Raw genomic sequence first — 14745 nt, 5'->3', positions numbered from 1 at the left:
AAGATTTCGGCCGCGACCGCGAGGCGGGTTTTGTGCCTGTGCAATCTCACGCGACGCGACCAGTGGAATGGAAGACCGGCCGGCGCTGCCGTCTCCGAGCTCGCGTCGCGGCTCGCGGGTTTTTGTCGGCGAGCTGGTGACTTTGCGGGGCCACCAGCCGCAGTGGTGGGCCCTGGCCGGAACGAGGGGGGAGATTCCGACCCTCTGACTTTGGAGCTCACGTCGGTTCCTGGGCCTGTGGAACTGCCTCCCTCTCTCCTCGGCACACACGAATACTGGGACGCAGTTTTGCATGGGTAGATAGATGTCCACCCGTTACTGTATGTCATCTAAATAGTTTAAAAATTATAAAAAATTTTGATAAGATAGATTAATATGAGTTATATCACTCTATAAACATATAAATTTAAATTCAACTTTTACATGTGGTAACAAAAATAATTGCGAATGTGCGTATATAGTTTCAGTTTACTTTTGTTTTTTTCTATAACTTGTAAAAATTAAATTTAAACTTGCATGTTTGTGGAGTGATATAACTCATATTAATCTATCTTATCAATTTTTTTCATATTTTTTATGACTATTTAGATGACATACAAGCATATGGGTGGACATCCACCCATGTGCTAAAAATAATTTCCCACGAATACTGTAGTATTATTATTGGCGATGAGAAATTCGTGGCGGATTTGAACTTTGGGTTCCCCTCGAATGCATAGAAGAATCAATTTACTCGCCTATATATTCACCTCTTTTTCGACGCTATTCGCCTATTCCTATTTATAGTCTATAGCAAAATACAAACCGTTTAGCAATTTAAGTAAACGTGAGCATGAAAAAAAATCTGAGTAAATAACATGGACGGCCGAACACGGCCTAAAACATGGAAACAGTACGATGGCCGGACTATACGAATAACTGACGGTGAAACAGTTGTACAGTACATGTTCATTTTAATTTTAGAACAGGTGTGATCAGCTCATTTTTAGCTCAATTACATTGAGACCAGCTGTTTCTGCGTTATTACACACCTGCTAGAGTGAAAGAACTGATCTTTTGATATCTGTATAACTGTATGCTACTATCTTTTTTTTTAAAAAAAAAAGAAAATGCCTATTGCATTCTGTCCTACTTGGTCTTGTTTTTTGAATGTCAACCAGTTATAGCCGCTGGTTTTGCTAGAAAACAGCTCTGTGCATGCATAGGACGTGTTAAAAATGGGATCAGTTGCACAAGTGGGAGGACATGTCACCATCGCAAACGATTTATATACCAGCATATTACTGCATTTAAAAACATCAAAGTGTGGCATCATGAATCTGCGTCAGCAGGATTACAGCCAAAGGACACAATCATATATGATTTGAAAGAGAGAACATCATAGCTAATATTCCTCCGGAATTTGTTCCACGGGAAAAATATTCCCCAGAAATGACTGGAGATTCTGCTTTAGTACGGATAGGAAACAACGTTTGTGGTTGGAAGAAACGGCGGCCAACAGCTAGTAGTAGCTAGAAACATTCAGGATTTAGTTTTGTATACACTGTGGCGAGGTACCCAGATGCAATCAGACAAATATGTGATGAAAATAACCAGAAATCGAACGCTGCATTTGTACAATTGCAAAATATTTTTCCTATATACCTTACACCATGGCTTCTCGTGTTCTTAGAAGGGCAAAGGCTAATATCATAAGAGTTGATGAAGAGTGAAGACAGACATGTATATTTATATTCAGACAAATTCCTTTTCATATGAGTAAATTTATTTCAATTTGGACAAAAAAAAATCCCTTCAGCTGTCTCCAAGTGTGCATTTTTATCGTCCTTCATATTTTCCATACCTCCTTAGTACCAAATTACTAGGAAGTATCCCAAATTAACAGAAAAAAAATTATAGTACATGCCAAGCAATTACTATTATCTCCGTTTTATATTATAAGACTTTTTAGCCTTGACTAAATTTATTTGTGTCTAGACATATGTATAAAACATATACATTAATATATGGATGAATCTAGACATACCTAAAAAGTTTTATAGCATAGAACGGAGGAAGTAGTAACAAAGCTACATGGTAACATGTCAGTAACTCCAAAATGGTCAAGGTCCATACAACAAGAAGCAGAATTTCTCGTAGATAGGAGGAAGAAGTTTAAAATGCACGAGCTTTTTCTTTCTTTCTTTTGAACGAGATCCCTCTACCTATTTTGCTTCCTCAATCACTGTTGATTAGGTGTGATCAACACCATTCAAAATTATCATAATCTCCTATAAAGTTTGCTGTGAATGTGGATAGCATTGGGTTGAGCAATTGAGTTTGCCCGGAATAACAAAATATGCGCCACGAACATGCTGGTCCCACAAGCAACATCTCATGACGTCCTTCTAACCTTTTTGTACTTGCAGCAACCAACGATAACAACCGTTATAATACTGCACATACGCTTGTGCAACCCCCCCGCAGACCGCGGCTGTTCCGCAGATCGTTGGAAGATTCTTCCTCTGACTTTGGTATCTCTCGCGTCATCTCCTCGGCTTTTTGCTGATACCAAAAGTCTCTGCATTGTTTAACATTGCTAGATGCGAGCTGCGTTTATATATTCAGAGCACAGCTGGATTCATGGTTTGTACGGGGAACCTGACCATTAGATCATTCGTGGAGCCATAGATGATGCTATGGATGTCAGCGGCGACCGATTCAATATATCCGGGCATGTATATACGTTTCACACTGATATGATTAACATGCACTAGTCTTTGTCTCTTTGAGCAAGAACTGCTAAGAAATCGCAGATAAGATGGAAGCTTTTTTTTCCGTTCCTTTCGTAACTATATATACAGTTGGACTGAATTATTGGTTCAGGCCCAATATTTTCTGGATTTTCTGCAGCTCTTATGAAGTAGTAGTAGTAAGTTTTGTCTGCTAAGCAAGATGACAACTTGCTCTCTCGAATTGTCAAACCCTCCGTAGTTTGGCATTCAATTGTCAGTTACTTTATTGACCTGATGGGGATTGGGGATGGCCGTGTCCTTCAACTCCAGCATAGCGGTGACCCCAGCAGGTGAATGTGGCGACTCGGTGCCCAGCCGCAGCTACAGCTCATCTCGCCAATCGCAACCTCTCTGTTGCATCATCATTAGGTCATGGTGATTAGTTTAGCCTCGATCTCATGCTGTTCCAGCTTGCTCTGACCTACGAAGATTCAAGATACCGTTTCTGCGCTATTGATCGGTCTGCCAGTAAGCCTGCCATCGTAATCCAATCCAAATCCGCTCCAATCCATTTCTTTACTAATTAGTCTACCAAACCAACCCACACCAATTATTTTTCATTGGGATCCAATCCAAACCAATCCAACTTTAATTTTAGCCCAACCCGCACCAACCCATTTGGTTAAAATGGATTCAATCCACTCTTGCAAAATGGATGCACCATTTGATATGTATAAACTTGGACCTAAAATTTTAAAACTCGCGTTACACTATAAAAGTTTATCAAATTTGACTGAAATTTAGTGGGATGATCTGTTATGTATAAAAACAACTTTGTGCAAATTTTGGTCGATTTCTACATGTGGGCCCCACGTATGTCTATTATCTTATCCATTAGCTATCTAATTAAATGATCCATTTATCCTCCACGGGTTAAATCCATTTAGAAACTAAAATAACCTAACCAAATCCAGTCCATACCAATCCATTTATCTCTATACCCCAATCCAATCCAGACCATTTGAAATTACAATACATTTGCACCCAACTAAATACAATCCAAAGTAAAACCAACTCATTTAACCTATTTCCATCCAACCCATTAGCAGGCCTATCTGAAAGCCACCAGTTGAGACGACTTCAATTTCATAGCATTGATTCATGGCCTTGGTTGGCTTTACTTGGGTATCCAATGGGCGCCTGTTCATGGCGACTTCGATATCTGAAATATACTAGTTAGTTTCAAAATGTATCTTAAATAGAGCCTCTTTACCTAGGCAAGTAGTATTTGTACGTACGCCTGTAATCGCATTATCAAACTTAATTTGTATGCGCAGTTGTGTTAGTCACGAATAGTTTTGAGCTCGATCAACAAAAGTTTGCCTTGCCTTGGTTAAATTGGTCAAGGGAAGCATGGTCAATTGGATTTGGTTTTAGTGGGGACATTACTTCTCGCAATTCGCAAATGTCTGCACTACGGTGCTACATGTTCATGTTAGGTGAGCCATTTGTCCGTAACACATAAAGTAGGCACGGGGTTTGGCCATTTGCCAAGACACTTGTTGAGTTGTTGTCAACTTGGCGTGAAGACACATTGATTGGTTAGGACTTACAGTTAAAGGACATTGAAATACTAGTACTAGAAAAGAAGAATGAGAGCGTCAGTATGATAATAATATCGATGTTAAAAACACATCATTTAAGGAAGAAAATCGTAATGCTTAGAACACACTAAACACGCGGATGCAATTTTAAGGGTGAAGAGATCCCTACGATCATGGCTAGCCAACCACAGGCAAACCGCAAAAAAAAAACTTGCGCTATTTTTGGCTCGATATAGCCGTCAAGCCCCGCGCGCACGTCCTCTTTACCACCACCGTTTGACTTGTTTCTTCTCAAACGCCAAAGGAACTTGTTTTCTTATAGCTACCGTCTACGTCTCTCTTCTTTAGATCACGTATTATTCCTTTTCGTTTCACGATCGACCAACACATGTCCCGACACCTGACCGCTCTGGTCCTGGCCGCCGCCGTCTTGGCGGCGTCCACAATCGCCGGCGTCGATGCCCGTGTTGTCCACCCGGGTCCGTACCACGTCGTCATCAGATCCGCCGGCGAGCCCGGGCGTCGCCTGATCGGCATCGGCAATGCCGCCGACATATGCAAAGAGGTATCAAAGACGCAACTAGGGATCACAGTTTTGTCCACGGGTATGGGTACCCATGGGTACCTGACCCAACGGGTGTATATGTGCGTAATTTTTTACCTGTGGATGACTCGTCTGTAACCCGACTATCTAATGGGTATATGTCAGATTTTAATTTTTACCCGTGGATAACCTACGCCTGACCCGAATATATGTATAGCATGATCAATAGACTTTTATACCCAATTGGACCATATAAAAAATCATACATATATCAATGTGATATCTTGGTTGGTTGGTACTCCCTCCGATTTTTTTGTTTGACGCCGTTGACTTTTTATCTACGTTTGACCCTTTATTTTATTCAAAAATATATAATTATTGACTATTTTATTATGATTTGATTTATTACTAAAGTAACTTTAAGTATGTCTTATAATTTTATATGTTTGGACGAAATTTTTGAATAAGATAAAGGGTCAAACATAATCAAAAGGTTAACGGCGTCAAAAAAAAGAATCAGAGAGAATAGTTCACTAGATTTTTGATATCATTGTTATTTTTATTTGTAATTTTAAATTTATTGTTTATTTTACTATTTTGTGTATGGATGTTGAATAAGGAATTAAGGATGTGTTTATTTTAAAATACCCAGTGGATACCCAGTTAGCAGTTGGGTATGGATATAGGTATGATATTTTGCCCGCTAAGTAATTTATGTACGAGTCAAGTATGTATGGATAAGTATCAGGTCAGGCATGTTTTTAGTCCGTCCGTACCAGACCCAACCCATTACTATCTCCAGACACAACGATGGCAGACATGGAATAGGCATATATTATTGGAAGGTGGGTGCAGTCTACGTGGTACCGTGTGCATTGGCCGGCCTGACCGACACTGGTGCTCGCTCGCGTGCGTGCGTGGGCGATGCAGGTGCACTACAAGACGCTGTGCGGCACGCTGACGACGCTGCCCGGGGTGATGACGCCGCAGCAGCTGCTGGACGCGGCGCTGCGGGTGGCGGCGACGAAGGCCGGGATGGCCGGGGAGCGGGTGAACGAGGTGATCAAGTCGTCCAAGGGGAAGGACGGCGGCGGCATGTCGTCGGCGCTGGGTACGTGCAAAACCAGCTACGCGTCGCTGGTCGAAGCGCTGCAGAAGGCGCGCAGGACGCTCAACGGCGGGGGCAGCCACGACAACCTGATGACGGATCTGTCCGCCGCCAGCACCTTCTCCACCGACTGCAGTGACGCCTTCGACGATTTCCCGGATCTCACGTTGCCCATACCCGGGGTGCAGCGCCACGTCACCCGCCTCGTCACCAACTGCCTCGACCTGGCTGCCACCATCAAGCAAGGTAACTGATAACAACGTGGACGTACCACATGCATGCATGTACACTGGACGCTCTGCTTTCCATGTGCGTACGTATATATACGTGTGTATTAGCGTACATGGTCTGCGTGTACATTGGTCATGGGCAGGGTAATGCAGTGCGTATGTTTCTTGAATATTTCTCGCAGCGGCATATATAGGCATACTGGAGAATGGAGATTAGCAAAGGAAAAAAAAAAGGTGTAGTTGAGGCCGGATATACTTGTGTGCATGGGAGATTGATCGCCCGGAAAGGTGTAATGTAAATGTAATGTACTCCTTATTAAAGACAAAGTTACATGCAAATGTATTTTCTTTTCATCAACGTACGTATTGACCGTGTGCTCTGAGAAGGCATCGCCTCAATCCACAAGCAAATCGCAACACGCAAGACGCACAAGTCCTCTCTTGCCACAAGTCATTTCAGGCCATCGCAAATTGGAACTTGCAAAACGCACAAGACCACCGGAACAAGTCCATGATCCCAGCCTCCGGCCCAACAACAACAGATTGCATATTTACCGAGCCAGGCCGCATGTACACCGCAATCCGGTTCCAGACAACATCTCTGCTGCTTAGGAGCGAAATCGTCCGTCATCCTCCCCGCCCCAGCGTCATGTAAAAACCACCGTTTCTAAAAAAAAACTAGAAAAAAATCAAATGATTTCTTAAAAAGAACGATTCATTTTCTCCGTAGGCCTATACAGTCAATCATCAATTATATTGATTTATTGTAATGCACGACTATATTACTAATATGGGAAAAAATCAATTTACATCTCTCAATGATGGGTCAAGTTTTATTTATCCCTCGACTACAAAAACGATATACCACATCCATCAACAATCAAAATAGTACAAACTGACTTCCTCGATGTTTTGGACGATGGTTCATCCTATAGGGCACACATGTGACGTGTTAACTTTGATCTTTGTTCCATGTGCTTTTTACATAGAGCTCATATAATATTAAAAAAACAAAAAACTTAATGGAACCATCGTGTCAGTGACATCAGCTCCAATGGGGCTAGGCTGCCTAGCAAATCTCAAGCATCACTTACCTTGATGAGATCAAGTGATCACGCATGTGGAGGAGCATAGTTCCTGACACATCGTCGTACTTAGAAATCGAGCTCGAATGCTAGGTCATCAAACATCCACCAAATCTAGAGCCATTAGGCGTCCATCGAACTTGTCGACTTCACCTCGCTGTCCCTCTCCACTTCTAACCTCGGTGTTGTCGACATAGTTCAAATTTTGTGCATTAGGGGCAAGTGGGGCTGATAGTCAGGGTGGCACAAATCGGTGATGACAATGATCGAGGAGCCCAAGAACAAGTGGATGTCTTCCATTGTGCCACGTCAATGGATCTAGTACCATCAAGAGCTCAGGCTCCCCATAGCCATGGAGGCAATAATAGAGGGGCCTAGGGGCAGCAATGACAACCTCCAACTACTCATCCCTCTATCATCGGCAACCAATTGATACCGCTATGCCTGTCAGCACTAGTGGCTACTCCTCATCATGTCAGCTAGTGCTATTTTGTTGCGTCGGATGAAGGACACCATCCAAAGCTTGAGCTCGTTTTCCATGTAGAAGAAAGAGGAGAGGGAAGGAAGAAGAGAGAGAGAGGAGTTACAACCGTCTCCTTTTCTCGCGTGAGGCTCGAGTGGTTGATGCCACTATTGCTGCCTCCTTTGCATGCATGAGTGGCTAAGCTTGAGTTCACGTGGGCCTCACTGTCCGCCTCCATTCCCACCGGCACAAGGGTGAGCTTAACCTCATGCAAGCTTGCTGATCGTTGTTTCGCTTCCTACGCTACCATCCTACGTTACCATTGCTATCACCGGAAGGAGAAAGAGGCACGGAGAAAGAAAGGAGCGGTATGACAGGAGGGTGGACATTGACATATGGGTCCAACATGAATTTTATACGAGTATTATTTATTTTTATATTTTTCTAGTTATATTGTTACCTATGCTTCACTTAGACATCACATAAAACAAAGGGTTAAGTCACCGTGCCACATAGAACGAAATCACCGAGGGGATTAATTTGCGTTGATTTTAATAGTTGGGAACACTCTATATCCATATTTGTGGTTAAGGGCACAAATAAAACTCTACTTGTATTTAAGAAACAAAGGGGATTTGCCCAACATATATGGGTTGCACATATTTCATTACACCACACTCCTGTTCGAAGCAACTTAAATATATTATTATATTGGTCATACAGATTTCACACCACACTCATGTTCGAACCAACCTATATGTGCAAGGCAGATGCGTGGCTCTGTGAGCAAAAGAAACACTAGTGCAACTAAAGGAAGGGGATTCTTTGAAGTAAATTTTCCGTTAACATGGTCAATGACACGTGATCTATGGTCAGTGGGATCCATATTTAAGTGGTCATGTCCCTACGACATTACGTTAGGTATCTCAATCGGCAGGTGAGTGCTCGCTTGGCAGGTCTCGGTTCGTTTGGCCAGGCAGCGGCAAAAGACGCACGCCGACGGCGGAAACACGGAGCGAAGTGCAAATGGAGAGGTTGATAAAACATTCGCAAAGATCGACGTAGCAGGGCGTCTATCAACTGCTAAGAACTCCCTCTCAACGGATTACATGAGTGCTCACTACTCAGAAACGATCCAAAACCAAATCTACTAGGCCATTCCTAGGGCAAGCTTTATTAGAGTTTCAATGGGATGTTACGTAGGCTAAATTGATGACATATCAAGAAATTCATGAAGAGAGAAGGTTTCAATCAGCCTCTTGAAGGTTGTAGAAACACATCTACAGCGGAAGTTTGTCAATATAGCGACATTGAATGTAGTGGATTCTTTTACAAGGCCAAGCTAATCTAGCGAGTATAGGATCAATGAATTTCAACTACGGAGACTTGTCATGGAATGACAGGGTGATTGTTTGGATTTTTCATGAAAAAAGTCAAATGACATATTTGTAAATGAAAAATAATTTGTGAATAATATATATATATATATATATATATATAGCAATCTAAAAGACAATCCTAGAAATAAAGTTTGGTAAAAAAACAAAATCAACTCTGAATTTAAAGTTGAAATTCAAACTTTGGTATATAAGCATAAGCATAAACGAAAAGATGGGATGGCCTAAATATCCCGCCGTATGGCTGACCGGCGATTACTAGCGATTCCTGCTTCATGCAGGCGAGTTGCAGCCTGCAATCCGAACTGAGGACGGGTTTTTGGAGTTAGCTCACCCTCGCGAGATCGCGACCCTTTGTCCCGCCCATTGTAGCACGTGTGTCGCCCAGGGCATAAGGGGCATGATGACTTGGCCTCATCCTCTCCTTCCTCCGGCTTAACACCGGCGGTCTGTTCAGGGTTCCAAACTCATAGTGGCAACTAAACACGAGGGTTGCGCTCGTTGCGAGACTTAACCCAACACCTTACGGCACGAGCTGACGACAGCCATGCACCACCTGTGTCCGCGTTCCCGAGGGCACCCCTCTCTTTCAAGAGGATTCGCGGCATGTCAAGCCCTGGTAAGGTTCTCCAATAGCGGGAGATAGGAGATTCATATGAGAAAACATAAGTAAACGGGCTTCCGCCTGAGCTTCCAAGGATAAAGGTAGATGAACAGCCATTTGATCCCCATCAAAGTCTGCATTGAAACCCTTACACACTAATGGGTGTAAACAAATAGTACGCCCCTCTACTAAAGTGGGTTGGAAAGCCTGTATGCCTAATCTATGCAGGGTAGGTGCTCTATTCAATAGTACAGGATGTCCCCTCATAACTTCTTGAAGTATTTCCCATACAATGGGTTCTTTTTCCTAAATTTTCCATCTCAAAACATAAAAACTATTAGAACTTAATGAGGCAAAATTTGTTCAACCTAAAATGTAAAGGAGAATGATGTGGCAACGACAGGACGTGAACCAAAACGGCATCTACAAGATTATCAACTAAGTGCAGGTGCATAACAGAAAGCATGCCTTAAAAATAGTTCTACAGATTCAGCAGTTTTAATCTGGACTTAAAGCACTGCCCAGGTATTTCGTTTATCTCAAATCAGCTCAAGATTTTGTGTAGTACAAAAGGGGAAAAAGTTTGGCACCCACAAAAATAAATCAATAATGGTACAAGTGAACTAAAAAAAGAAAGCGCTTTTTTTCAAAGCTATACTTGACGGGTAACTTACAGTAACCATGGTAAAGTAACACTGACAAGCTGAACAAGAATGCAGAAAAAACCTTGCATGGTAGTGCTCCTCGAAGACAACATCCATGGTAACATCCCAATGCCACTATATGCTGCTTATCGAGCATCAGATATGTATCTTGAGTTGCAGATCAACATCAATATCTTTGAGCAGCCAGATCAGAGAGAACTCATATAAGTCTCAGTTCATATTCACCGGCCATTGTGATGTACCTAACCCAAGGAAGTGCCTGGTACCCACTCTTCTCAATGATTTTCAGATAGCGAACCTGCAAAAGAAAAAGGATGGAATACTTTTTAAGTGAAGATGCCAAAAAAACATAGAATAATCAAACACGATTCGTAACAGTGATTTGATTACCTGAATACCCGATACGGTGAAATATGGTATCTCAAATTTCACTCGTATCGGTGCCTTCTTTTCAGGAGCTGCTTCTTCTGCAGTTATACTTGGAAGACTAAATTCGGCTCTGCACATGTATTCCTAAGAGAAAATTCACACATATATTATCAACACACTTCGAAGCAGCATGAAGTATAAACCAAATGTTTCATGGTGACTCAGTTTGTCACTTACTTTGCCACCAGGAAATGATTTTACTTTCCAGACCATTGCATCTCTCTCAGGTGCATATGCAGCAGAGCCCATTGAAGTTCTTATATTAGGATTTGTTGCATCTGAGGGAACAGGCACTTCAATTTCAACATTTGTTGCTGTGCTGCAAGTGCAAAAAGAAACATGTCACCTTCTAAGAGGCATTAGTGTAATAGAAAATCTTGCTCTTGTAAAATGCCCACCTCCTTTCCTTAAACTGACTTCTTGCTTTCACCATGAGTTCTATTCGGCTCCTTGAATGTTTCTCAATTTGTGCTTCCACCCAGACAAGTGGTTTCACCTTAAGGAACGCAAAATGAAGACAAATATGAGAATAGCAGAGCAAAACAATGCTTTCACATATCTAAAGCATCACATAGCTGTAAATCATGAGCAGGAGAGAAAACCTGAGTGCTAAGTCTGTATGTCATTAGATCAAAAGAGCCATCAGGAGGTATGAAGGATATAGTTCTATCATTCTCAAATCTAGCCAACCGCACACACCTAGTAGTAACAAAAGAGAAATGTTATATATGACTATGCTGAAGTTGTCAAACGACTTGAAGTAAAGCCAAACTGTTTGCTTACTGGTGAAATTTGATATCATCAAGATCTATTGCCTTTCCTTTAGTTGCTCGGCCTTGAGCCTCCAAAAGAACCCTATCATTCAACCCGAGCTTGCACTCAGGCATTCCACTGATTCACAGTATATCAGTATTAGTGGGGGTTAGAGATGTGCAGAGAAACAAAGATGGTGAGGGCTACAGCATAGCACAATCAGTTTGAACTTTGAACACAGATAGAAAACATAATTCAATGGGGACCACGGCTGGTCAGCAGCATGACGTGATCAGTTTGAAATGTCTGCTAAAACATAGTCATATAAGAACATCAGAGTACTCCAATATTCTGATAATCTGCAGACCACTATCATTTCTCATATCCTAGTTATCTTAATTTGTAGGCTCTGAAGCTATAGTTGACATTTAGAGTTATAGCTATCATTTTGCGATGGAACCACAACTAAGATTAAACATTGAAATTGGCAATGCAGATCAGAATCTGATGCAGCAGCATCAGGTCATATCAGTAAACGCTCTTTCTGAATATGGGATACAAAACATGAATATAGACATTTCGAAAGTTAGAATTGTAGGTGCAGCACGACTTCCAGCAGACAGATAGTAAAAGCCTCCTGCAGTTTTTCTTGCTTACAAGTAGTGTTTACAGAGTGAATTTCTACCATGATCGAATTTGGTGATTTAGTGTATTGCAATAGCAATTCTTTACAAAAGTACAGCTACAGCATTGATCAAATGGTAACATTGGCAAATCAAACATTATATAAAAAATAGTTGAGATTTAAACCAATAACATTATTAAGTCTTAAGATATAATTGCATGGAAATTGAACTAGCTCAAAATAACATTCAGCATGCTTTGATTTCTTTGTCCAAGATTCATGACAGATCTAATTGCACAACAAAAGAATCTACATGTTGCTACCAGTCAAAGACACAGATTTCTATAATATGACTTCCTGAAAACTTTCAAAGGCAAAAGGCCAATGAAGCACTATGCCTACAGGGTAAAACCATGAAATTCCAGGTTTGATATTGTAGTATAGCACCAAGTTTCACACACATAAAAACACATAGAACAATTGAAATACACGTACAAAGTAAATGCAAGATCACAGTGAGAAAGTGCACATAATCTAGCAAGTAACATTAAAGTGTTCACTTCGCAAATAAAAAAGTAAACAGTTCGCTTATGCCATTGATAAAACAGTTCTGACAAATGGCCTTGTAAATGGGCACGAAACCAGGCTGAATACTTCATTTATTGGTGATTTATCATGGTAAGATACTAAGATGTCCTGAATGTTTCTTTTTTTATCAATGTGATCCCTATTGAATTATCATACTGCTAGCCACAATAGCATTTTAGGCGCACCTTAAATATGTCCGCATCTTCAATGCCCCAACAACATCTGATCTTACAATTTGCCCATTGCTGTTAACAAGAATGTTAACACTTTCCACAACATCCAAGAACACCTGGAAACTTATTGGTTAGATAATTTGGTACGTACTATGACTGAACTACCCAAAAATAATAGTGAGCTTGCATCTTACTTCATTCTTCTTGTACCGGATACCCTCACTCCGCCATGACACGGCATTTGTCACTGCCATGGGTGGCCTCTGTGATACCTCCATCCTGTATGCATCTGTCTTGATGAATTCGCTCAAGATTTTCGCCTCGGTGTATTGTGGGTACCCAAAATCCATCATTTCATCAAGCAGTTCATACTGCATGCACAAATTAGACACAGTCTTGAGTCAAAACGCAGGAAATTATGGAGCAAGCCAGAGTGAGGCTAGCACATTACTTACCACAACGACAAAGTTATCCCTCAACGACTCTTCCTCTAACTCTTCGAAATAGTGTTTGAACACCTGCACTCATGCATAAACAACCGCGTGAACACACCGGACGCTGAAGATTTCATCTGCGTCTCAGGAACTATGGGTGTGTACGTACATCAACCACGCGGTGCAGGAAGAGGAGGATGCTGGCGGCGTTGCAATTCTGGCGGGAGGCAGTTAGTAGGAAGACGTTGTTGTGCTGGATGAACATGTAGGTGACCCCGGCATCGTCGTAGACCACCGGCGAGTGCGCCTCCGAGTCGCCCTGTTTGTTCACATCAGCCTAGCGCCAAACGCCACCGGAAAGCTACATAGATCCTACGATCGAGGAGAAGGAGAGAGAGGTGGGGTGCGCGCGACGCATCCGCGAGCGGCTTACCTCCTTGTCGAGGAGCTTGGTGAAGAAGCGCTCGGCCTGGAGGGCGGATACGTCGCCGCGGTAGTCGCGCCAGACGAGGACGCGGCCCTTGATGTCCAGCAGGAACAGCGCCGACACCGCGCCCGCCATCGGCGCGCCGGGTGGGTGGGATCTCGCCCCGCCGGATCTGGATCTACCCGCCAACCACCCTACCGGCGGCGGCCGGCGGCCATTCGGCGGTGATGCGGGCGCGCGGGGGTTCTCGTCGGCTTCTCGCCTGCCGAGCCGCGCCGCGCCGCGCGCCGCGGTGCCGTCCTCGCCTAGCGCGGCGGTGCGGTGCGGGGTGTTTGGGTGGATCGGGGACGGGACGCGGGGAGCGGGGAGATCGGGAGTTCCGGAGACGGTGAGGAGGGGCACGGCAGGATCCGGGAGGTTTTCTCCTGTCCCACTGTACGGTGGGTCCCAGGTCCGTGTATCTGCGGTCTCGGCCTCGCTTGTCAGAACATCGAGATGCAGCGATCAAACATTTCTTCTTTGGAGTAAAAAAATGTTACTGGTTTCTGTAGTCTCTTCTGATTTTGCTAGGTTTATTTTTCTTTCTACCAATTATGAAACAATATAGTACACAACTGTTTTTATCCACTCTTTTGTTAGTTTGATTTGCAATCCAGCCAAGGTTGTGTATAAAGACATGAATTTGAGGAGAGATAAAGACTTAAACGAATTTTTTTTCATGAGGTTCTGCTTTTTGTTAAAAATTTTTCAAAACTTATATGAGAAGAGTCATTTCATAGGAATTTCATATGATTTTCATAGGATTCATTCCTTTGATTCAAAAGGTTTTATACGAAAAAAATTTTTAGAAATAAAATTCTCTAAAATTATTATGAATTTTCTTTAAATCAAAAGAAGTTTTA

At 42.5% G+C, this 14745-nt stretch overlaps 2 protein-coding genes across 2 annotated transcripts; one reads left to right on the top strand and one right to left on the bottom strand.

The window, feature by feature from the left end:
* Positions 1 to 4580: 4580 nt before the first annotated feature.
* Positions 4581 to 6539, top strand: LOC102711764. Its single transcript, XM_040519883.1, has 2 exons — positions 4581 to 4883; positions 5793 to 6539. Exons 1-2 carry the CDS (start codon positions 4707 to 4709, stop codon positions 6222 to 6224), a joined length of 609 nt encoding a protein of 202 aa, XP_040375817.1. The 5' UTR covers positions 4581 to 4706; the 3' UTR covers positions 6225 to 6539.
* A 3706-nt stretch (positions 6540 to 10245) lies between these two features.
* On the bottom strand, positions 10246 to 14228 carry LOC102711493 (AP-1 complex subunit mu-2). The gene is made up of 11 exons (XM_015843788.2): positions 13850 to 14228; positions 13586 to 13735; positions 13438 to 13500; positions 13177 to 13353; positions 12995 to 13098; positions 11627 to 11734; positions 11446 to 11542; positions 11242 to 11339; positions 11021 to 11162; positions 10805 to 10927; positions 10246 to 10712 (listed from the first exon to the last, which is right to left on the bottom strand). Exons 1-11 carry the CDS (start codon positions 13976 to 13978, stop codon positions 10614 to 10616), a joined length of 1290 nt encoding a protein of 429 aa, XP_015699274.1. The 5' UTR covers positions 13979 to 14228; the 3' UTR covers positions 10246 to 10613.
* Positions 14229 to 14745: the final 517 nt, after the last annotated feature.

The sequence above is a fragment of the Oryza brachyantha genome, chromosome 1 (genome assembly GCF_000231095.2).
Source record: "Oryza brachyantha chromosome 1, ObraRS2, whole genome shotgun sequence".
NCBI lineage: Eukaryota > Viridiplantae > Streptophyta > Magnoliopsida > Poales > Poaceae > Oryza > Oryza brachyantha.
Note: the sequence above shows the minus strand (reverse complement) of the source record. Positions and strands in the feature narration are given on the sequence as shown.

Coding starts and splice junctions, on each gene's coding strand:
- LOC102711764 (XM_040519883.1), top strand. CDS start 4,707: ATGTCCCGACACCTGACCGCTCTGGTCCTGGCCGCCGCCGTCTTGGCG. Junction 4,884..5,792: donor CCGCCGACATATGCAAAGAG/GTATCAAAGACG, acceptor TGGGCGATGCAG/GTGCACTACAAGACGCTGTG.
- LOC102711493 (XM_015843788.2), bottom strand. CDS start 13,978: ATGGCGGGCGCGGTGTCGGCGCTGTTCCTGCTGGACATCAAGGGCCGC. Junction 13,736..13,849: donor CCAAGCTCCTCGACAAGGAG/GTAAGCCGCTCG, acceptor GTGAACAAACAG/GGCGACTCGGAGGCGCACTC. Junction 10,713..10,804: donor TCACCGTATCGGGTATTCAG/GTAATCAAATCA, acceptor TTTCTTTTGCAG/GTTCGCTATCTGAAAATCAT.